Source organism: Neolamprologus multifasciatus, chromosome 12 (assembly GCF_963576455.1).
Source record: "Neolamprologus multifasciatus chromosome 12, fNeoMul1.2, whole genome shotgun sequence".
NCBI lineage: Eukaryota > Metazoa > Chordata > Actinopteri > Cichliformes > Cichlidae > Neolamprologus > Neolamprologus multifasciatus.
In genome coordinates, this window is record NC_140450.1 from 21,662,052 (window position 1) to 21,686,834 (window position 24,783).

A 24,783-nucleotide genomic window follows, 5' to 3' on the forward strand; every position below is an offset into this window, starting at 1 on the left:
CTGTTATGGTGCAGTAAAGGGAACACCTGTCAGCCAGTCAATGCTTCCTCTTCTGAAAGGTGTGCATATACTAGATATCTGTAGGCAGTATACCTACTGAACTAAACATGGTGAATTAGCACTTTATCTTTCCTACATTTCTGACCAGCTGTAACTTTTAAAAGAATTAAAAACTCTTTTAATTGGTTTATTCCCATTTTTAATTTCCTTTCATTCATCATATACAAAGCTCTTCAAATTACCATTGCATATGAATTGAAGTTAGGCTTGTTTATAGAATAAACAAGACTGACTTCCCATTGTTTTCTTAGCAAGTGATTACATGTGACCTGCACAGGCAATGCAGGTTCATCACAAACAAGAATTGCAGTTTGAATCCACTTGTAGTCAACACACTGTTGGCTGATGCAGAGCTTAACCAAATCACTGTGGCCTAAAAAAAAAGAAACAGTTTTAAGAATGAACTTATCACTGTGCTTGCAAATGTTTCAACTAAACTGTTCAAAGAGTAACAACCTATCACGACACAAATGTCTGCTCTTTCTGGAAATTACTGGCATAACAAGTGTCTCATGACACTATTATGAAATGCACTGACAACAGAAAATAAGCAAAGGTTAACACGGTTACAATGTAAGAAAGACAATTTTAAAAAAGGGGAGAAGTGAAATTCCACAGAAAAGAACTCAATTAATAAATCAATACAGCCTTACAACAGCAGCCCCCCCACCCCTCCATATTGTGGAACAGGTAGTAGACACTTAATATCCATAATATCCACACCAATAATTAAAATAAAATAAAATAAAATAAAATGATTAGCAAGAAGAACCTACCTAAAGTCCATAGTGCTCCTCTTGGGAAAGCAAATGTGTTTAGCACAACAAAGCATTCAGACCATACTTGTGCAAGACAGGTTGTTATAAAAATAAACACAATAAATAAATAATAATATAAAATGCTTTGAGACAACTGTTGGTATTATTTAATGATATGTAAACATAAGAAAATACACCTAAGTCAAGGGGATGAACCAGTGTTGTGTTTACAAATGACACAGAAAATAAGCAGAATTGCACACCAAAAGCATAAGCCACAACTCACACTGAATTTTTAACAATTAAATATTATTAAAGATAAAATATAGAATACTCTTAGTATACTACTAAGTATAAATTGTGAAAAGGCCTCCTCATTTTATCTGAAATGAATGAGCATAATACTAACTAACATAACTAACAAACGTCAAGTCAGTTTTATTTTTATAGTGCATTTAAATCAAAAGTGATTGAGCCAAAGTGCTTTCCAGGCAATCACATGTAAATTGAAATTTCAATAAATAAGACTCACATGGACAAACATAATAAAAATGAAAACCTAGCAAAAATTACAACAATGATAACCAGTTTAAAACTTATTATGGGATAAAATTATAAAGAAATTCAGAAAATAATGGAAAAAAAAACTTACAGATACATACACAGATAAAATCTAACAAAGCAAACGTCAAGATAAATTGAAACTTGGATTTTGGAGTGTATGATTTTATTAAATTGTTAGAAAGTGTGGCCACCAGAAGGAAGCCACTGAACTGCAACAGACCCTTTATTGGCCTGTAGTCTTTGTGTGAAAATAAAAAAAGGAAATGAAGTAATAGAAGTAGCATAAAAAAATATGTTCTCATATGTACAGTGGGGCAAAAAAGTATTTAGTCAGCCACCGATTGTGCAAGTTCCCCCACTTAAAATGATGACAGAGGTCAGTAATTTGCACCAGAGGTACACTTCAACTGTGAGAGACAGAATGTGAAAAAAAAATCCATGAATTCACATGGTAGGATTTGTAAAGAATTTATTTGTAAATCAGGGTGGAAAATAAGTATTTGGTCAATAACAAAAATACAACTCAATACTTTGTAACATAACCTTTGTTGGCAATAACAGAGGTCAAACGTTTACTATAGGTCTTTACCAGGTTTGCACACACAGTAGCTGGTATTTTGGCCCATTCTTCCATGCAGATCTTCTCAAGAGCAGTGATGTTTTGGGGCTGTCGCCGAGCAACACGGACTTTCAACTCCCGCCACAGATTTTCTATGGGGTTGAGGTCTGGAGACTGGCTAGGCCACTCCAGGACTTTCAAATGCTTCTTACGGAGCCACTCCTTTGTTGCCCGGGCGGTGTGTTTTGGATCATTGTCATGTTGGAAGACCCAGCCTCGTTTCATCTTCAAAGTTCTCACTGATGGAAGGAGGTTTTGGCTCAAAATCTCACGATACTTGGCCCCATTCATTCTGTCCTTAACACGGATCAGTCGTCCTGTCCCCTTGGCAGAAAAACAGCCCCATAGCATGATGTTTCCACCCCCATGCTTCACAGTAGGAATGGTGTTCTTGGGATGCAACTCAGTATTCTTCTTCCTCCAAACACGACGAGTTGAGTTTATACCAAAAAGTTCTACTTTGGTTTCATCTGACCACATGACATTCTCCCAATCCTCTGCTGTATCATCCATGTGCTCTCTGGCAAACTTCAGACGGGCCTGGACATGCACTGGCTTCAGCAGCGGAACACGTCTGGCACTGCAGGATTTGATTCCCTGCCGTTGTAGTGTGTTACTGATGGTGACCTTTGTTACTTTGGTCCCAGCTCTCTGCAGGTCATTCACCAGGTCCCCCCGTGTGGTTCTGGGATCTTTGCTCACCGTTCTCATGATCATTTTGACCCCACGGGATGAGATCTTGCGTGGAGCCCCAGATCGAGGGAGATTATCAGTGGTCTTGTATGTCTTCCATTTTCTGATGATCGCTCCCACAGTTGATTTTTTTCACACCAAGCTGCTTGCCTATTGTAGATTCACTCTTCCCAGTCTGGTGCAGGTCTACAATTCTTTTCCTGGTGTCCTTCGAAAGCTCTTTGGTCTTGGCCATGGCGGAGTTTGGAGTCTGACTGGTTGAGGCTGTGGACAGGTGTCTTTTATACAGATGATGAGGTCAAACAGGTGCCATTCATACAAGTAACGAGTGGGGGACAGAAAAGCTTCTTACAGAAGACGTTACAGGTCTGTGAGAGCCAGGGATTTTCCTTGTTTGAGGTGACCAAATACTTATTTTCCACCCTGATTTACGAATAAATTCTTTACAAATCCTACCATGTGAATTCATGGATTTTTTTTTCACATTCTGTCTCTCACAGTTGAAGTGTACCTCTGGTGCAAATTACTGACCTCTGTCATCATTTTAAGTGGGGGAACTTGCACAATCGGTGGCTGACTAAATACTTTTTTGCCCCACTGTATTATAAATACAATGTATGCGCATCTGGAGATGAACTTATCTCTGTGCTAGTAAATGTTTCAACTAAACCTTTTAAAGAGTAACAACCTATCAAGAGACACATGACTACACTTTCTTGGAAATGCCTGGCATAAACAAGTGTCTGATGACTCTACTATAAAACCCAGTGACCGCAGACAAGAAGCAGGTTTTTTTTTTTTTAATACAGTGGCAAAATCACAACAACAGTTGCCTCAAGGCACTTTCTATTGTAAAATAAAGACCCCACAAAAGAAAATAAAAAACTCTAATTATCATGGTTGTAGCAAAGACAACATGGAGGTAAAATTCACAACAAATCATTGGTTTACTCACTGTTCACCTGCAGGCACATACTCCTGAACAAAAACAAATAATTAAGTGAATGCCAGCCTTAAAGCAGCACCTTTTCCATTCCACTTGCAAACTAGTTATCATCATCAGCTATGTGCTGTCTTTTCTTTGTTTCATTAGTACAGTATGAAAAACTCAATTTTTTATGCAACTATGAGTTCTCTCATGTGACAACAGCTGTAAGGCCTCATGCTGTCCTGCTAATTGACCAACAAGAAGCTCAGCACCCACCAAAGGCACACACATGTGGTAACCAATTTTCTTGTCTCTTATCTCGGCTTTCAGAATTTTACACTGATGTCTGTTTTCCAAACCCAACTGAAGATTCATTAGCCCAACTCCCAAGAGCTATTTTTGAGGTGTGACTTACTATTAACATTTACTTCATTCATTTTCTCAGTATCCAGTTGAGCTTCTACGGTTGTTCATTTTGGTGAGGATAAAGAGACGTATACGATGGAGGTGGTTCTTCCTGCTGAAACTGAGGCAGAGCAGTAGATCCTGGATATTGTACTGGGGGTGATGAAAATGCTGGAGCTGAGAACTCATATGGTGGGGCACCTTGTGGCCACTGGTTAAAGGAAGTAAAGTCACTGTAGCTTGGAGCCCCGGCTGTCCCAGGTGGGTAAGGCCCCAGAGCCTCCCCAGGCTGAAAGGCAGCAAAACTGGGAGGAACGATGACCAGTGGAAACACAACCTCTGGATCAGTGGCAAAACTAATGTCCACATACACCTGGGAAACATGTCAGTAATAGATTAGTAAACATCTGAATCAAAGTGCAACATATGAAGCTACCGTTTCAGTTATTTGTCATAAATAATTTATATGTTATTATTCAAATTTTATGCAGCATTTTGCAATAGTAGTAGTTTAATTATGTGTTCTGCAGTAATTTTTTGTATACATTTTTTAAGAGTTTAGGACACGTATTTTCCGTATCTATTACTTACCTGAAAATGTTTACAAACAGATGAAGTTTAATTTCTAAGGTAATACTATATAAAAGAACTATGACTTTGTTTCATACCTTGATGTAATATTCCACTGAGATGATTTCACAGTTATGGAGAATGATGACATCAACGGGAATCTTCACTTGGCAGGAGACACTTTCCTCTGAGTTTGGATTTATATTGTCCCCGACCTTTTTAAATAAAGTTTTCTCACTGGACGTAGAAGAGCAACCAGCACGGTACACTATTCTCTCCTGCAGTTTGAATTTGGGCTTCATGTCCTTGGAGGAAGAGTTGCAGATTTTGGTGGCAACAGATAAAGTTTCACCTGACAAAAGCAAATATTATAAGTAATCTTATGCATTGCATAACTGCATTGTTAAATGTATTTACATTAGATTTTGCAAATTGAAAACAATTTACCTGGAAAACAGACTGTTCTGTTAATAGTAGCAGACATTTGGACCTGTCCCTTGGAGAGACCACTCATCTTTTTACTCACTGTACCAGATTGTGGACACTATAACAAAACATACAGACAAACATTTTCCAACACAACTTAATGCCTCACTGAATTGCATTTTTAAAGGTTACAATACACTTTTCCAAGTATAAAATTTCTAACAAACCATTGCAGTGTTTGCCATTACTTGAACAGTGTGTAGAAATGCCTTAGAAACAAACTTGATCTCTTTTTGTACTGTAGAAGGCCATCGCCAGCTCCTGGATATCTTTGCTTCAACCATGTAGACAATTTTTCCATGGCATCCTGTAAAGGATGATGGCATGTTCCTATAAAACAGAACCGTGGTATAACGCATTTGTTTGTAAAGGAAGTTATGACACAGTGTTGATGCTTGCAGCCAGAAATTCCCACTTACCCCTCTGGGATTTTAAGCCTGAACTTAAAATAATGGACCCCTTGGGGAAGTGAAGTGCCTGCAGGAGAAATGTGATTAAACTTTCCTGTACAGACTTTTAAAAATGGCACAGAGGAGGACTGATATATTAACAATTTACTCCTTATCACTTAATTTAGTTCACATTCTCAAAATGTACTTATGTGTCTTAGTCCAGACAAGTTGAACAACTTTATTTCCTTCTGTACTTGTTTTGTAACAATCCATTATACCACATTTAGATTTATTCCACGCATTTATCATTATGCAAGTTGAATGTTGAAGTAGTTTGTCTTGTTTTCTGTGATCAAGTGTTAAGAGGTGTCTCTGAGCTCTGTTTGCATCATGCCAAGTTGGGGTCTGCCATGCTCGCTGCACTTGCTCTGCTTTTCTGATCCATCAGCACTTGTTCTCACCATTCTGCTGAGCTTAAAATCAAATAATAACACATGAATAAATTGCTGTTTTATGTGTAAGTTGTTTCTGGTGCTTCTGCATAACCTCTGTGTTTCTATCAAATGTGCTTTCACATGCTCCTCTCTGAGTTGGTTGTGCTTGTTTCTGACCTGCTGCTCTCGTCTGCTCCTCTGTTTCTGTGCTGCACTGATTCTTTGCCTCCTGCTGGTTTCTGCTCTGCAAAGCTACAGTCAGTGGGACAGCACTGACCTGCCTCTGTGCGAGGCCTACCGCCGTCAAGACAGTTGGGCCTCCGCGAACAGCAGCAACAGTTCTACACATGGGGAGCACGAGGACGTGGACGGGCCTCCATCTCAGGAGACGAACCCCCAGCACCACCTTAACGGACACGGGACCGCCTCCGTAGAGAAACCGTAAGGAGGAAAGGGGGACACCTGTCGGTTTGCTTTTGCCCAGTTTGGATCAGTTTGTTTCAGTTAAAACTTTGGCGCCGTTGTTTGACTTTTTGTATCTAGGACTTTAAAACTGGACTTAAACTTTGCAATGAATGGTTTCTTTTGGATTAACACATCACAAAAATAAGAGACTGTCTAAACCACCTAAAATGCTTGTCTTGAGTGGTAGGCTCTTAAGTGCAACTGCTGCTTTCCAAGATCTGCATCAAGCCTAGCTACAAACTAGAAGATATATTTGATAAAGAACTTCACTGTAAAAAGTGACTTGAATCATGTTCAGTAAAACTAAAAGAAAACACAGACAACTTTAAACTCACCTTTGAAACTCGAGTACTTTTTTATATTCCTGTTTTAGACTTTGCATTAAATGTATTTTTTTTTTTTTTAAAGAATGGAATTGGTTTACTTTTGTCTGTTTAATTTAACTGCATTACAATGCTTTTGGTTCTTTTTTTATTTATTTTTTTTCTGCTTGTGACATTTTAAGGTTTTTATATGGCAGACATACTGAATGCTCATAGGTAGGCAATGATAACTAATAATAGCTGCATTTTACTTTGGGGAGATTTTCATTTAATCTATGTGATGTTTAATGTTTCTCCTATCAGCAAAAGATCATCTGGAAGAAGGGAAGTTGGGACAAATCCCTGGAAGGGCTGTATCAGGAATGGTATCCAGTATAAAAATCTGTCAAATCAAATATGTGGATACCTCTGCTGTTGTAACTCCTGTGGTAGCTTATGGCCATACTAACTTGTATACCTCAAACAGAACTCACTGAAGCATCAGTAGTTATAGCTTACTTTTTCTACAGTTAATCAATACTCATGTCTGTATGCACTGTTATTCCTGTTGTTTTTGCACACACTTTTCTAAATATTCTTAACTTCACAGAAAACTCTTTAAAAAAAAAAAAAAAAGCAGGGATCTTTAAAATGCATGTATCACTATATTGTCTTTAATACTATCTCTGCACATTGGTAACATGTTTTATTTTCAAGCCAGTCTGCTAGTTTCTAGCTAGAAGACCATGACAACCATGGATGTAACCAGCCCGGTAACCTGGCCATTACCAGGTCAGTAATATTATTTTAACCCCCCCCCCCCCCCCCCCCCCAAAAAAAAAAAAAAAGAAGTCATCTTCAGTGTCAGACACTGAAGATGACTTTAACTTTGAAAAGACTCTATGGGAATTCTGCAATATTATAATCTATCCTACAGTGCCTGTGACTGGGTTGTGTTTAGTGAGTTAGGATAATACAAGACTCACAAGGAATGATAACTGGGAAGAGAGAATCAGAGGTACAGTGGGACCAGAGCCAATGTGAAAGTAGCTTTTTGCTTTGAGCAATTTAAATTTCAAGAGAAGGACAAATTCCATTCTTCATTTAGTTTTATATACTCAAAAACGCCAATGCAGGTATTTCTATATACACAGTTGCTCCTGCAAAAGACGGAAGCTATAGAAAATGTGCTTTGAGGTTTTTATCATTTCTGGTTGAAGACTACTATAACTCTATGATATACGGTCTTATGACTCTACTTTTAAGAGCTGTAGCCTTATAGGAAGTAGATCTATCAAGCAAAGGGTGTCCAGTGTTGATTGGTTTATTAGCTGAGCTAATTAAATGTAAATAATGTTATCTCTGGATGGTAGTGCATGAGATTTGCCTTCTTGTTGAGATGAACCCTTGTAACGGATTGAATAAAAATATATTTGGTGTCTCTGCATGTCTCTGTATCGATAAAGCCACGCAAAACATCGGAATATGATGCTATATATCAATCCCCGCCACCTGGTTAATAGTTTGGCAAAGTATAAAAACTGACAGAAACAGAGTCGAGAAGCACACGGCAGAAGTGTATAGACGTCGCAACAAATAGTGCAGCCTAAGGGGGAAAGTACCATTTATAAACACATGGGGTGATCAAGGAGTGTAACAGAAGAGGGAACCCTCAAACAGTTGCGACTGAAGTAGAAAAGAGGGTCGAATTCAAACTGGTCACAAGACACGGAAGACAAATAACAGACAAAACAGGAAGGGAGACGCAGGGAAAGGCAGACAATAGTTTGACACAAGAGGATTCAAGAGAGGATACGCAAACAATTAAGAGAATTAAAGTCTAAAATAACAAAACTTTCGAAGTGTAGTGAAATGGTTAAAACATCCGTCTTTCGCGCGCACAATTCTAGCTAAATCATAAATCCATCCGCTTTGGGGACTCCTTGGGAAATGACAGCAGATTAAAGCACCGTCCTTTATGGAACTAAGAACTAAAATTTTAATGAAAATTGAATAGTAGATGAAAACCAAACTAGAAGCGCAAGAACGGAATTATCATAATATACAAGGATTACATGAATAAAACTAAAAGAAACCAGTGATCATAACAAACTCATTATATCGCCATGAGGAGTGAAATGGCAAAATAACGTGATTCCCAAGTTCTAAATAAATAAACCTACCTTTAGCATTTTCTGCAACTAAGAGTTCCTTCACCTTGAAATATCTCCTATGATCACTGTACGATCTCTCGTCATCTCCACTTCCTTCAGACCAGTGTACGTTTGCGTCTCCTTTGGCCTTTACAGAAACGCTCTTGACTTTGATGGCTTTTGTCAGGCTGAAACTAACTGTCCCAACTATAGTATCTCCTTCAGAAAAAGTATCGCTTTCGTCGATTGTTCCGTAAGTCACATTAAAGTCCTTTATCGGAGACATTTCTGAGCTGTCGCCGAAATGCTTTTCTCAGCACTGCCGTGCAGATCCAATGGGCGTGACAGGAGGCTCCGCCTATAGAGTGACGTCGTGGGCTTTTTTTTTTTTTTTAAATTTGACACAGTACCAAAAGGTGTGAGACATTTATTACAACAGCCCTTTAGACAATAAATTTAGCTTGTGCACCATAATGACCAACTAGACATATTATTGGGATTTGTACAGTTTAAGATAGCTATTTAATATTGTTCACTAAGTCTTTACCAAAGTCACAGTTTATTCACAGATTTTATTTACATTTACTAATCTAAGAAACACTGACATGTTGCAAATGCTATTTGGGATCCATAACTAAACTAAATGCTGTTTGAAGAACGACTTTCAGCTTTTCAACCCTTGTAACAGTAGCACCTCATTCAAACTCCTTTTGATCAAAAGAAGTAGCCTGCTATGTTTGGGTGGGCAGCTAAAAACTCTGGATGCAAGTTTCCAAATGGTGGTGTTACGCAACAGAAAAACAACAGTGCCATGTATCATGGCATGTAACTGATGGCAACAACAGTGCTAAGCACAGAACCACCGTGCTTCCCTCTGCTGCTTTTGCTACTAGCTATTGACTGAAGGGATAGCTGGGCAGTCCATTTAAACTAGTTAAACCAGTGGTTTAACTGGTAAAACTAACTTTGACACCAAGTTAGTTTTAGCTCATAGCTAATAGCTCATAGCTCTTTTTTTTTCATAAGTTCTGTGAACTAACTAGAATTTACCATCTACTACCATCAAAACCAGTTCTATGGTCTCCTGCTGATCATGCTATAACACTTACTTTCACCTAAATTACCTGATTTTTTCTTTTTTTAAAAATGCAGTAATTTCTCCGCCACAAACTGTTCCACCAGTTTTCATTCATCGTATCCTGTCTTTCTAGGTTCAAAGTTCTAGGTTCAAATCTCTTGATAAGATAAGATCTTTCTGTGTCGATTTCCGCAGTCCAGCTGCATAGTTATTGCCTACACGTGTACTACATCTTTGACTACATGATAGCAGGGAGAGGCTCCAGCCCCAGCCATTGAATTGCAAAAGACGCTAAGAAAATTGATGGTTGCTCTTATAAACTCTTGCACAAAGACCCCCTCCCACACAATAAGATGGTGATTCAAGGAGGGGTCCCGTGTCTATAAGTCACTTTAAAAAAAAAGAGTGTAATTTGAGGAAGTAGATTTTGTACCTTCAAATCTCTGTTCATAAGTAGGATATGAGTTCATGCAGGATTGACCTGATATAAACAAAACAACATAAGTCAGAATTTCTGTCTTGTCAAATCACAGTGCTTTGTTTTAACAGGAAGACTGGCTGTATTCTATGATCAGAGAAAATTGCTCAAAAATGCACCAAACCAAATTAGATGCTGTGGCTAAAAGGAAGGGCATTGTAATCAAATCACCAGGCTCCAGCTGAAAGAGATCAGGTTGCAGCTGAATAAAGGCATGTGGGTATGTTGCATCCTGTAGCACATTTTGCATACATTTTATTTTATAACCAATCATTGTCTAAAAATTTGTTTCACAATAGTAAGAAAAGAATTCAGCTTACAAAAGCTTTGCAAAATATTCTTTCTTTATCATTTATCCAAGTGAATGGGAAAGGGGATAGTCATAGCTCTCTTCCAATAAAGAGTTATGTCCTGGTCACAACCCCCGATTTATAATCATAAACTTAAATGAAATTAAGAAATACCCATAATTTAACCCATAATTACCTCTCTCTATATATTTTTTTTGCCTGTCCCATTTGGTTCTTTAGCCGTCAGAATTGTCTGTAGACCAACAAGGATACCCAATGGATTTATTTTGCCAAATGGATCATCATGGCATTGCCGTATTGGTCCATTTGATCGACCTTTGTTTTTATTATTTATTTTATTTTATTTTCAGTTGTTACAGCCCCGCTGCACGCAGCCACGAGGAGAACAACCTCTAAGAGCGACCAGAGCCACTAACCAGGTTATGAGCACAACCCCCGGGTTAAGCCCTCCAGGGACAACGTCTCTAGGGGTCCTCCAGGTGCCCTAAGCCCGTCCCAACCTCCACATCAACCACAATAGCTAAGGCGGGACCAAACCACAACCCCCTACCCCCGCTAGGTGGTGGAGCCGATCAAAGGAGCCCAGAGGGATTGATCTAATGTGGTGGCAGAGGCTATATCGAGACTACACTCAAAAAAGTAAAATTTGGTGGTTATTGCATTTACAAGACTCTAACATGTAATTTGAACACAATGAATTTATGTTTCCAAGGTGAACGTAATAAAATCATATAAGATCTACATGAAATTTACCAACTTAGCACCTCTTAAATTTATTCTTGTTGATATGACATGATAAAATCTAACAAGAGTGGTTAGCCGCCTTAAAGACTCGCGATATCACAAGATCACGTGAGATTCTAAACAACAAGAGGCAGGAAAGCACATGGTTTGCTTCGTGGTCATCTTGGAAAGGTAAGAGTGAATCTATCTTCATCCATCTTCATGAAAATACTTTTTGCACAAAGGTATCATTAGTTTGTCGATTCTTTTCAGTTTTATTTATTCACATTTGGGTTTTTTTTGTTTTTTTTAAAATATCTGTTTGTTTATGCCATTCTAGCTAGCTAACACGTTAGTGCAAGAATATAGCACAATGTCATGCTAGCATGATAGCCTAATATGAAAGACTTAGCTACTCCAAATATAGATATTGTTTATAACTTAACCTCTACACATAAGCTAGTTTGGCTCTACCACAGAGACTGTTGTGATAAATTTACATTTTACGTGTGGGTTGTTGAAATTTGTAAGTTTGTAAGTTGCAACTGATGGACAGTGGTTTATTTAACAATTTATGTGTTTTTAGTACACTGAGGAGGAAAGACAAAACATGAACAGATATGTTTTCCTGTTTTTTTATTTTTTGAAATTAAATATTTTTCTACTTAATACACTTGGAGACTTGCAGTTCCCTCCTGTAAAGATAATAAATGTTTAATCTTATCAGGTGGTGAAAGGTCTGGAGAGCTGGCAGGCCAGTTCATCAAATTCAAGGTGAGCTAATATTTTTCTTAAAAATGATCACATTCCCATGTTAAAAATTTAATATATTCATTTGTAAGTGACATATAGTTTTGAGACCAAGAAAACATTGCATTCTGATTTTATGTACACATCATCTAAACTTTCTTGAATTGGGGGTATGGCATGATTAAATTAATACACAAAGTAAAAAACAATATTAAAATGACAGACTTGTTTAAAATGCATAAATACTATTTGAAAAGATTAAGACTGTAAAACAATAGCCTCTGTATTTCTCACAAATTCCTGGTAATTCAACTAAAAGTTCTTTAATCCCACTGCTAGGTCGTTGAGATGGATTTCCGTATATATTTGTTTTTTTCCCCCTCTGTGTATAAAGACTGATGCTGTTGAAATCAGAAGAGAATACATCGCCAAAGGTCTTTGCGTGTGCCTGAATGAAGATCCTGAGAAGCTGGTGAAGGATTACCTGGTATGTTAACTTGCCTGTATCCTTAACTAAGGAGATGATCAAAGATAAGCTTGAACTACATACAAAAAGTTTCAGGGGATGGGGTTTTCCTGTATATTACTGGTGTCTGTAAAAAATACATTTTGAAATAGGAAAAGTAAGAGCTTTAAGTTTCTCACTGGATACTACACGCACCATTCTTGAGTGTTTTATACTAACCTTATTATAATATCATTATAATAACCTCATTCATACACACATTCATACAAGATTTTTATGTAACATTTACACTTCAATGGATGTATCAGGAGCAACTTGGGTTTCAGTATGTTACCCATTGATAGTTTTAGTATCAGATTAGAGAAGCCAGGGATTAAACCAGTAGACAACTTGCTCTACCTCATGTGCCACAGTCACCCCTATCACAACTCAAGATTTTGAAAGACAGGACATTGTTGAGGTATTGAATGAACTTCTCTTGAGTCAGGAAAATTATCGGGCAGTCATTTTTGATTACATTTACATTATTATAAGGCTTGAATGAATAAAGCTTTTAGGTATTTTACATTAATGTAAAACAGATATGTACTTTTAAAACTGTTTGCAATGGACATTAGTGAGAAATCATTATCTTTTTTTTTTTGTTTTATTGTCACAGGAAGTTGATAAAAAGCATCGCCCCTGCCATAGCAGAGACAGTCTTTGGAATCTGTGTCATTCGGTCAGAGGGTGCGGAGCCTGGCGATGACCCTCAGGATGTTATAATTGTTCTAGAGGGGGTGGAAGTGATGGGTGAGTTGGGCAATGTAGTTTTTGCAGTGACAATGTTGCTTGGTCTGGTCTATTCACTGAACCTGAGCTACCCTCTGGAACTCAGGTACACCTTTGAGGTCCTGCAGAAGATTCTTATGGAATTAGATGCACACAAACTATCCAACAGCACACAAAGTACAGGTTCTCAAAACACTATTTTCTCATTGAGAAATGTTCCCATTACAACAGCTACACCATGTATCTGGACCATGAACCTAAAATAATTGCAGATAGATGATACCATGCATTTTTTATTGATTTTGAGAAAACACAAAATTGGTGCTCTTTCTTTTTTGAAAGTGCATCTGTTGACCTTCAAAGTAGTTGTATTGGTCATCAGAAAATCACCTGATTCAGCCATTCATTGTTGTTAAAAACAGGTTAACTTTCCGCTTTGTCCACTACTTTTTTTTCTGTTATGTAACTTGCACTTGCATTTCATGTATTCTTTATACGTTATGTGAAATTTGCTATAAATTCAATAAATTGGAGAAAACAAAAAGATGTGTATGACAAATTTTTATATACCTTTTAGATGTAATAGTGAAATGTATGTTAACCAGACTCTAGACTTTGTTAAATGCTCCAAAAAATTACTCTTTAAATTAACTTAAAATAATCATGGAAAGAATTTCCACGTGATTAAATTGCTTTCTATTAGCATTAAAGACTTGTGTTGGAATAACTTAATTTGTATGAGGTGGTTCAACTCAATTAACTTAAGCTGGGACCAAATTTAGTAAATTAGTTGGAGAAAACCTACTGAATTGAGTTGGACCAAAACTCTTTAAGTTGGATCAACACTATTAAAATATATTGGATCAAAATGCAGTAAATACGTTGATTCATCAATCTTTAATTAAGTTGGTCCAACTTGAGTGCATTAAGTTGGAGTAACAGAATTGCATAGTGCTAAAATAAAGCAATTTAATCATGTGGAAATTCTTTCCATGATTTTTTTATGTTCATTTAAAGAGTTATTTTTTTGAGTGTAATGTGATCTATTAGATAGTTTCTATATTGGCTAGAATTAAGATTATTTTTATTTTTCCAGTTCATGAGGACCGTTTTCTTGGCGATGCATAGGGCAGTAAAAACCATGTGTACTGTATTAGTTTCTGTAGTGACATCATCCAAATTTCCCAACAAGCATACTAAAGGGGAGGTTGGAATTTTACATTTCAGACACTTTGATAAGTCTTCACATATCTCCCAAACTTCTGCACTGGTGGACAGAACCAAAGAGCGTGGATGTAATTGTCTGGTGTATTGCCTTGACAGTGTGAGCAGTTGTTGGCGGATGTAAAGCCCATCTTGAACATTCGATGACCTGTATAGTGCACTCTATGTAGTATTTTGTATTGTATTAATTGCAGACTGGGATTTTTAATCAATTTAAAGGTTTTTAAGCAAATCTGAGACCAGACATTTTGGTCTAAGCTGACTGATAAATCTGCTTCCCACTTTGCAAGGGATATTGATTCATCTATTTTAGAAAGTGTTCTGTATATTTTAGATAATAATTTGGGGGATTTAAGAGTAAGAAAATGTACCGCACTTGGTGGTATTTGTAATTCAACTTGACTGAGGTTAAATTTCTTTTTTACTATGGATTTAATTTGTTGATATTCTAAAAATCTTTTCTTGTTGATCCCATATTGTGTAACTAGTCTGTCAAATGGAATAAATTCTGTTCCCTCTAATATATGTTCTAAGTATTTAATTTCTTTACAACTCCATTCTGGGAAATTAATCATATCATTGTTTTGTAATATGTCAGGGTTATTCCAGATAGGTGTACGTTTGCATGGGATTAATGAAGACTCCGTTATTTTTAGAAACTCCCACCATGCTGTCTGAGAAAAGCTGATGTTGATGCTTTTAAAGCATTCATGTCTTTTGATGTTTGAGCTAATAAATGGTAGGTCTGAAATCTCTAGATCATTGCATAGTGCCTGTTCAACATCTAGCCAGGGCTCATCTAAGAGGGTACATTTTAATCATTCTGAGATGAACTGAAGCCTGTTGGCTAAGAAGTATTGGTGAAAATTAGGCAGATCTAATCCTCCTCTATCCTTGGTTCTTTGTAGCGTTTTTAAGCTGATACGCGGGGGTTTATCTTTCCAAAGGAATTTAGAAATATGTGAATCCAGAGATCTGAACCAATCTTGTGATGGTTTGTTAGGGATCATTAAAAATAAGTAATTTATTTTTGGCAAGATCATCATTTTTATAGTGGCGACCCTTCCCATGAGTGATATGGGTAGAGATTTCCATCTAGTCAGATCACCTTCTACTTTCTTTAGAAGTGGGATGTGGTTTAATTTAGTTAAGTCTGAAAGCTTAGGAGAAACATTAATACCTAAATATTTAATATTTCCAGATTGTAGTGGGGCAGAAGAAGAATTATGGAAGGAGCAGTTAATGGGAAGAACTGTAGATTTTGGCCAGTTAATTGAATAATCGGAAACTCTTGAAAACCAGTTTATTAGAGTAATTACCTCAGAGAGGTTGATTTGTGAGTTTTGCAGGAAAAGAAACACATCATCCGCATAGAGACTGATTTTATGTTCTACATTCTTACATTTTATGCCCTTAATTGTTGTAGCCTGTCTAAATGCTGCTGCTAGAGGTTCGATAAAAATTGCAAAAAGTGAAGGGGAGAGTGGGCATCCCTGTCTGGTGCCCCTCAGGAGACAAAAGCTGGAGGATGTCTGGTCATTTGTTCTGATACGAGCTGTTGGGGAATTGTATAATATTCTTATCCAGTTTATGAAAGAGTTTCCAAAACCAAATTTGTGTAGAGTTGCAAATAAAAATTTCCAGTTGACTCTGTCAAATGCTTTTTCTGCATCTAGAGATAATATTATGGTTTCAATGTTTTTATTGTATGAGTAGTGTATTAAATTAAGTAATCTACAAGTGTTTGTTGAGGAGTGCCGACCTTTTATGAAACCAGTTTGGTCAGGATGAATTAAGAGGGGGGTTATTTTCTCTAATCTCTTTGAGAGAGCTTTGCAGATTATTTTAAGGTCTACATTTATAAGGGATATTGGACGATAACTTGAGGGAAATAAAGGGTCTTTTCCTGGTTTTAGCAGGAGACTAATGTTGGCAGAATTCATATTTGGTGGTAGTCTGCCATTTTTCTCGATTTCCCGCAACATTCCATGGAATACTGGTGCCAAAATTGTCCAGAATTCTTTGTAGAATTCTGCAGGAAAGCCGTCTGGACCTGGAGCCTTATTATTGGGCATACTTATCAGGGCTTCCTGGAGTTCACCTGGCGTCAGTGGCGAATTAAGTGCCATTGCTTGACTGTCTAGTAATTTTGGAAGAGTTACGTTGTCAAGAAACAAATCAATTTCATTTTTAGACGGGTTTATTTGTGGTGAATATAAAGTTTCATAGAAATCCCTAAAAATGTTGTTTATTCTTCCAGGGTCATATATTGTGTTCCCCGATAAATCTTTAGTAGCACATATAGTTGTTTTTTCTTTATTTATTTTTAACTTGTTTGCTAGAAATCGACCTGATTTGTTACTGTGTTCAAAATTCTGCAAGCGAAGTCTTTGTACAAGGAATTGTGTTTTTCTATTAATAATTTCATTTAATTCTAGTTTTGTTTTGCATATTTAGTTCATTATTTCTTGATCTTGGTGGAACGCGTAGGCTTCTTCTAAGGATTTGATGTTTTTTTCTAATTCCTGAATATTTTTGTTTTCTTCTTTCTTTTTGTGTGATGAGAAAGAAATTATTTTACCTCTCATCACAGCTTTTCCTGCTTCCCATAGAACAGAAGCAGATGTTCCGGGAGTGTCATTAAAGTCTAAATATGAAATCCATTCCTTTTTAAAATATTTAATAAAGTCTTCATCTTTAAGTAGTGATGTGTTAAATCTCCAGTTTTTACTTGGCGTAGTATTATTCTTGTGCATTAGTGTTAAAGATACAGGAGCATGATCGCTGACAGCTATAGGGTGAATCTCAGTGTCTGAAATGTCACTCAGCAGTGAGCTGCTGACCAAAAAATAATCCAGACGAGAGTAGGAGTGATGAACATGTGAGAAGAAAGAATATTCCTTACTGTTGGGGTGAAGGGAGCGCCATGCATTGCAAAGGCCATAGTCGCTCATATACTGTTTGATTATATTTGTGGATTGCCAATTGCGCTGAGTTCCTGTTGTGTTGAGCCTATCTATTTCTTCATTTAGTCCAAGGTTGAGGTCGCCTCCAAGAATGAGTGTGCAATCAAGGTGTTCAGAGAGTGCACTAAAAAATCCGTGGAAGAATGAGGGTTCATCAACATTTGGACCATATATACTTACAATACATAGTTTTTTGTTCAATATTGATAATAATTAGAAATCTACCCTCTGGATCTATAACTGTATCGAGTACTGTAAAATTAACATTTTTATGTATTAAAATTGCTACTCCTCTTTGTCTAGAATTATAACAGGCTGCAAACACATTAGGAAACTCAGGTGTTTTAAGTTAGTTTAAACCTGTAACAGGTCTGTGAGTTTCTTGTAATAAAACAACATCTGCCTGTAGTTTTTTAAGCTGGTTAAATATCTTTAACCTCTTTCCTCTGGTGCCAGCCCCATTTACATTCCATGTGACAAACCTCAGCGTGCCCATAATTGTGTGTGTATGTCTAATGATGTAAGCTGGGTGTTTCGTTTAGATGGGTGGAGAGAATGTGGAAACATCCCTTGTTTGTAAATAGAAAGAGAAAAAAGTGTGGTGATAGGCTCCATAAGTCTGACTATGTGTGTGAATATTCACTAATATGAACAAGCGTGGCTTGCGTATGTGTCCTGCAAGTCTGTGCTTGCTGTGAGGCTGTTGTAAATGTGCTGCTGTTGAGCGCATGTGTTTGCGTGATTGTGGTGTGAAAATATGGAGAAATAGAGGGTGTTGTTTGTAGGTGAGTGGGGAAGTAGGTGATCACAGCAGTGAAAGACAAGAGAAAGAAAGAAACCACATAAACTGTGAGCGACAACAAAAAAAAGAAAAGAAACGGAAACATTCCAATTAAAGTAATGACGGAGGGTGACGGTGTTATATCTGCTATGACATCATACTGATATTACTAGGTTAAACCCATGTTAAAGGAGAGAGTGTGAATGAATAAGAAAAGAGTGTAGCGGGTTCTTATCTGGAGTGCAGATTACCTCTATATTAACATATATATGTTTTTGTTACTGCAACATTGTGATCAAGGTGGTTTAAACTACTGCATGTTAAAAATGTGTTATGGAGTCTGACAGCTGCTGATAAGAACGACCTGTGGTAGCGCTCTTTCCTACACTGTGGGTGTAAAAGTCTGCTGCCGAATGAGCTGCTCAGTGCTCATAAGGTCTCATGCAGAGGGTAGGATGTGTTGTGGACTGTAAGGAATGTAAACATTTGTTTTGAATCCATTTTAATTCAGCCTTATTGAATTTAGGTTTACAAATGCCCTTAAATCATGGAAACAGACACAATATTAGCACAAAGCTACACATTCAGCTACATTTTTTTTTTTGAAAATTGCAACAAAGGACAACAGCAGCAAATGCAAAAAGAAATTCAGATGAAGACAGCTGTGTTACGTGCAGTAACACCGTGTGTGTGCATGTAGTGTGCTCTCTCCTGTGACGTGGGTGCCAGGTCTTTCTTATGGCTTCATTAAACAATTGAGAGCTGAACTGTCTCTCAATAGGCCAGCGTTCTCAATCTCTAAGACGTCACTGGGCAGCAATTTAAATGATTATGACACAGTCAAACCAAACCTTACCTGTTTCCATACAGCAGTGGTTCTTAAACTTTTTACATCATTCCCCACATGGCAGGAAGAAATATTTTCATGCCCCCACCTAAACAAAACAATGACAGAAAACCCTAGCTGCAAACTTATTAGATAATAAACTCTTTCACAATGAATCCTTCAGTTATTTTTTTTAAACAAACAACTTTCATTTCAAACAACTATTTGTAACTTTTGTCACTAGACTGCTTCATGAGTGTTAGGTTTTGTATTGTTGATTGTCATTTATGCTTAGAAATATCTACTTATATATGCTTAGAGGTGTATAATTAATTGTGTAGTGATAGGATATGTGATCTTTAGCAGGCTGCAAAGGCTTGGTGTGCATTCCAGAGTGTTCAGGAATCCACACCTACATCCTGGGAGCATGGGAAGAGGTCGTACCTTGTTTTATTGTTTTACGGTAGGATTAACGTAGCTATATCTGTTTTAGTCTGTTTAGGGAAGTCATTTATGGGGTCACACTCTGACCCCACACACACACACACACAATCCTTTGTTCACATGTATACCTATGTAAGATATTATATGTTAATGACCCTATGCATATTCATGTTACCACAATAAAAGGAGTGCTATGGGGAACCTGGCTGAGAGTCTGACGGAGGTCAAGTGGTGGAACGACACTTGGCTCCAGGCAGGTCTCCCTCATGCATGAGTAACATGAAGAACTTTGCCTACTTCGTGTCTTGCTTTGCTGTGTAATTATATTGTCTTCAACGTTCCAGCGAATAGGTTTAAGCTACAAACCTAACAATGAGTCTGCACTACTTCTTCAAAAAAGCAACAAGTTAAACAGAATGTGAACATTGCCAAACACGGAAAAATAAAGTTCAGTCTTAGTCTTATAAAAAAAATAAGTCCAGAAACTTGTGAAGAGAGATGAAAATGTATATAATTTACTGAGAGTTTAATACTATTCAGTGGCTGCGGTGAGCCTGTTTTTGACTGCAAAGCTGTGGCGGGGCATGGAATGTGGCATGGCTGCGGGGGAGGTGGACGCACCTGAGCGCAATCTTGACTGGCCGGCTTAAAACATAATGAACTGGGTCCTGTTGTTGTTGTTGATGTCTGTAGGCTGTAGCCAAAAAGCTGCAGCCGCATGTGTAAGTCGACAGCCGCAATAAAAAAGTGTGCTGTCTGAGGTGCCCCAATGTGCTGTCTGAGGTGCCCCAATCCTGGGTTTCGGCATATATGTATATATATATATATATATATACATATATATATATATATAGCTCTGACTTGTATTATGAGTATGAGTATGTGGTCTGGTAGCTGCAAAGTTTTTTGCAGCTATTTTTTTTAAATGCAGCCAATGCGCTTTTAAAGAAACTTTTCAAACTATTTACAGAACAATCAGGTGTTCTGCATTAAATTTGATGCCACACAAATTATTTGTGCCACTCCAAAAAATAATTTCTGTCCTCTATGAGATAAAGGAGCCTGATACCTGCAGGCCTGACAACAGGAGATGTATCACTTGTGTAAAACCTTTAACATTCAGTAGTCGACTCATTGTTCTGACACACACAACAAAATTATTGACTACACTACACACTCACTTCACAAGATTTGCGCTAATCGTCTCAAATCGCTCACATCTCGAAACACCACCATCACTCCTAAAACTTCCCCCCATTTCTTAACAACTAGATGCCACGTTGCCATATGATTTTTTGATTTTTTTCGACCAATAGGAAAGGCTGGGGGTTTTTGGTTTTGTTTTTGCTCACAGGTGGAGAGTGCTTTCAAGCGTTTTCCTTATAAAACGCAGGTTTTTACCGTTTCTTCCCGCAGTAAATATAAACAACAATAGTATTCAGGAAGAAAAACAAACATTGCATATATTTTTATCATAACTCTGGTTTTACGTGACCTATCAACACAAAATCAAAACTGGTATAAAGTCAACACTTTTTCCGTCAATTGTTCCATCTGTCCTGCTCACATCTCCAATGGTTGTCCACGTTGTCATTAACGTGGCTTCACTCGACATCAACCACGCTGCTTTGCTAGCTAAAACACACAAGGATGCTGTCATAGCCTGTCAACGATGTTGATTAGCTGCGTATATACGAATGTGAATTGCATTATTGGCTGGACTATGGGATAAGGTGGCATCTTCTAATCCCATACGGGAGCAGCCAGTCACTTACTGACTAACACAGCAAAACAGAATTGTTAAAGTATTAATTTTAATTTCAATTCAGGTGAGATTTTTTTTTTGTGCACAACGCATATTTTCTGTGCGCAGAGACCGTGCCAGCAGTGCGCAATTGCGCACATGCGCAGCTTAGAGGGAACATTGGCTGCCGGCATTTCAGCGCCATTTTACCCTGACCACACATGCATTACACAAACATAACATGAAGAAGACAGGTTGGAGAAGTAGAACAATGGAAATACAAAATATGAGGGACGAAGAGGAGAAAAAAGAACTCCACCCAGACTGAGCACCTAAAAGGGAGATCAGTTTGAGAACAGAAAAAAAACACCCTAGCACATATAGAACATGAATCATCACATCTCACAACAGAAAAGACAAGTACATCACAGGTGTTTGTAGGGGTGACTGTATATCAGTGTCTGAGTACGTGTGTGTGTGTGTGTGTGTGTGTGTGTATCCTGTATCCAACTCATGAGACGGTCTCCTTTCACCAAGTTAAGTGAAAGTCAACAATCCCCAAGTTGATGCAGGTGACCTTGAGGAAGTAGAAGGATAGGGCAGAGAGTCTACACAGTCTTGTAATCTGGGGAGCATTTGTTCCAGCTCCAGATTTCGAGCTTCCAGTTCGTGAGAGAAGGCCAAATGATAGATCGTGATTGTTTGGGTTTGGTTTAGGCCGAAGAGCTGCTTTCCAGTTCTGCAGTTGCTCTAATGTCTGTCACTGGTCCCAATTCTAGATCTCCTGTTGCAGATGTGAGCTTCTCTGTGATTTAATCCATATCATGTTCACTAAACACAGTCTGAGTGCTCATGGTTCTACCCATCGTCAGTCATGCTGACCAGCCTTGTGGGATCTTGAACAGCTGTGACCGCTTTTCATTATTTGTTGATAAGCCAGGGCTGTGCCAGTTCCAATCAGCAGGAACCCAGTTATCATGGTTCTGAATAGGTAGGTAGGTGTCTTCAACATCCTCCATTGAGAGTGCTGCCAGACACATGATACGCCACTCATACCTGGCAGCAAATGTTCCCACAGGCCCACGCCCAGATTTCTCGTCAGGGGTGTCAATGGCATTTAGGCATTTATTTTTTTAGAGAACAAGACGGAGAGAGTCTCTGAGAGTTAGAGGAGACTAGACAAAGACAAGAGAAGTCAAGCAGGAAGATAAGGGAGGGAGAGGAGACAGGAGAAAACACGACCGCGTCCGCCGAAAGCCAAGAGCCCTAAATCATAAATCATGTACAAAGGCATAAATATCTGATCAGGAAGGCTAGCTCTGTGGTCAGCATGAAGCTGGACACTCTGGTGTCAGTGGCAGAGAAAAGGACACTAAAAAACTGCTGGACATTATGGACAATGCGGGGTATCCTCTGCACACGGCCATAAACAACCAGAAGAGTCTGTTCAGTGACAGGTTGCTTCTCCCAAAGACAAGAACCAACAGACTTTAAAACTCCTTTGTCCCACACGCCATCAGACTGTTTAACTCCTCTCTGGAGGGGAGAGGGAGGGGAAACAGGAGGACAAAGGAGGGGGGAACAACTAAGCTGTAGTGCCTCTTCACTTCACTGTGCAATACCTTTTGTGCAATACTTTTGTTAATAGTCAACGGTGCAATAGACCTCAATACTTTAAATGTGCAATTCACTTGTATTTTTATTTTTATTCCTATTTATTCTATTTATCCCCTTCGTATATTTTATTTATATATGTCTCTGTATTTATATATATGTGTGTGTGTGTGTGTGTGTGTGTGTGTGTATAATAATATTCTGCTCACGCTCTGTAACTTCTGTCGGTGCTGTGCTTTTGGAAACCGAATTTCCCAGAGGAACCCACCCGAGGGATTAATAAAGTTTTATCTTATCTTATCTCGTATCTTATCTGATTTTGCTTTCTCAAAATTCTGAAATTTAAGGATTTGGTTGACTTAAGAACTGCACGAACAATGTACAAAGCAGCAAATATTTAGAACAACTCTAATAACTCTTTTCTCAATTATTGATTCGGCCTTGAATACCTTCCCTGCCTTCCATATAGATAGCTACGGTGAAACCTGCGATAGATTCTTGGAGTTCTTTATTTTTTATTTTTATTTTTTTATTTGTTTTTATTTTTTTGTCCCGTTTGGATCTTTAGCCATCAGAATTGTTGTCTTAAGGCCAAGAAAGATGCCAAGTGGATTTATTTTACCAAGTGGATATTCATGGCCTTGCCATATTGGTCCATTTGATTGACCTTCATTATAATTATGTATTTATTTTATTTTCGGTTGCTACAAATGGGACAGACATGACTGGGGGATAGGACAGGGAGAAAGAATGAAAGAAAGAGAGGGAGAGAAAGAAAGAAAACCAGAGGGGAGAAGAGATGGTGAGAAAGGGGGGAAGAAAGAAAGAAAAACAAACAAAGCACCTGGATCACCTGTATGGAGAAAAAAAACAAAAGAGAAAGCAAACAAAAAAAGAGCAACATAATAAGTACAGCACCATCACAATAAACTAGCTAGCAGTAGATAACAGTAGATACTAAATATTAAACAATATTGTGCAACACGCAAGATAGACAGCGCACAATGTGCTTTGAGGCAGCAGCCAAGAAAGGCGTCGTCCGCGTCTGTGAACATCTGTGTGCACACCTGTGTGGATCAGCATGCTTGTATTCCAAAGGTTTCTCCATGTAACGATCTGCTAGGGAGTGTGGGGAGCCATAGCCCCGTCCCCCAGGGCATGAAGCAGGTATGGAGGAGATCCAGGCCCCCCGACATCCAGAGGCCCCAGAGGACCATCAAAAGGGGGGGAACCGTGCCACCCTCCTGGGAAGAGCTGAGTAGAGCCCCAAACGAGAGGTCACCCAGCAGCTACGGAGCAGAGGCCAGAGGGGGTTGCAGTGGTGTGCCCACGGGCTCTGCCGGCAGCCAGCTGTGCCAGAGAGGACCGAGCTTCAGGCCCAGAGGCCTGAGGGCACCCCACCCCTGGAAGGGGCCCAGCCAGGCCACAGACGCCAGGCCCCGCCAATCGGCCACCAGGAGAGAGCCGGTACATACATGAGTGCCCAGCCCCAATCGACTTGGAGTTCTTTATTAATAAGAATTAAGAAATGTTTCAATCTGCGTCTACCCTGTCTCTGCACGATGTCTCATTAACATATACCTGCTCAACTGCTTTTGACCAGTTTGAGCCTGTATGTCTTAACCAAGTGGAAGATCTTTGTAATAGCATAAAGACATCATCCTGCCCCACAGATGAAGTCCCAACACATTTTCTAAAACAGATTATTAAGGTAGTCGGCCCTGACATTTTAATTATTTTTAATAGTAGTCTTAGCTCTGGAATAGGACCAACTTGAT

General features: G+C 38.4%; 1 protein-coding gene and 2 long non-coding RNA genes across 4 annotated transcripts; 2 read left to right on the forward strand and 1 right to left on the reverse strand.

The window, feature by feature from the left end:
* Positions 1–176: 176 nt before the first annotated feature.
* On the reverse strand, positions 177–9,186 carry LOC146506954 (arrestin domain-containing protein 3-like). Of its 2 annotated transcripts, none has more exons than XM_085180497.1 (6): positions 8,860–9,186; positions 5,503–5,560; positions 5,272–5,413; positions 5,045–5,141; positions 4,696–4,949; positions 177–4,400 (listed from the first exon to the last, which is right to left on the reverse strand). In XM_085180497.1, the coding sequence occupies exons 1-6, from the start codon at positions 9,113–9,115 to the stop codon at positions 4,083–4,085; spliced, it is 1,125 nt and encodes a 374-aa protein (XP_085036623.1). In that variant the 5' UTR covers positions 9,116–9,186; the 3' UTR covers positions 177–4,082. The 2 variants fall into 2 exon arrangements, with proteins under 2 accessions (XP_085036623.1, XP_085036622.1); XM_085180496.1 differs by having other exon boundaries at positions 5,251–5,413.
* Positions 9,187–11,319: 2,133 nt separating this feature from the next.
* Positions 11,320–12,611, forward strand: LOC146506955 (uncharacterized). Its single transcript, XR_014877228.1, has 3 exons — positions 11,320–11,611; positions 12,147–12,193; positions 12,564–12,611. It is a non-coding gene; the product is annotated as an uncharacterized LOC146506955 (long non-coding RNA).
* Positions 12,612–12,616: 5 nt separating this feature from the next.
* LOC146506956 (uncharacterized) lies at positions 12,617–14,134 on the forward strand. The gene is made up of 2 exons (XR_014877229.1): positions 12,617–12,656; positions 13,294–14,134. It is a non-coding gene; the product is annotated as an uncharacterized LOC146506956 (long non-coding RNA).
* The last annotated feature ends 10,649 nt before the right edge of the window (positions 14,135–24,783 follow it).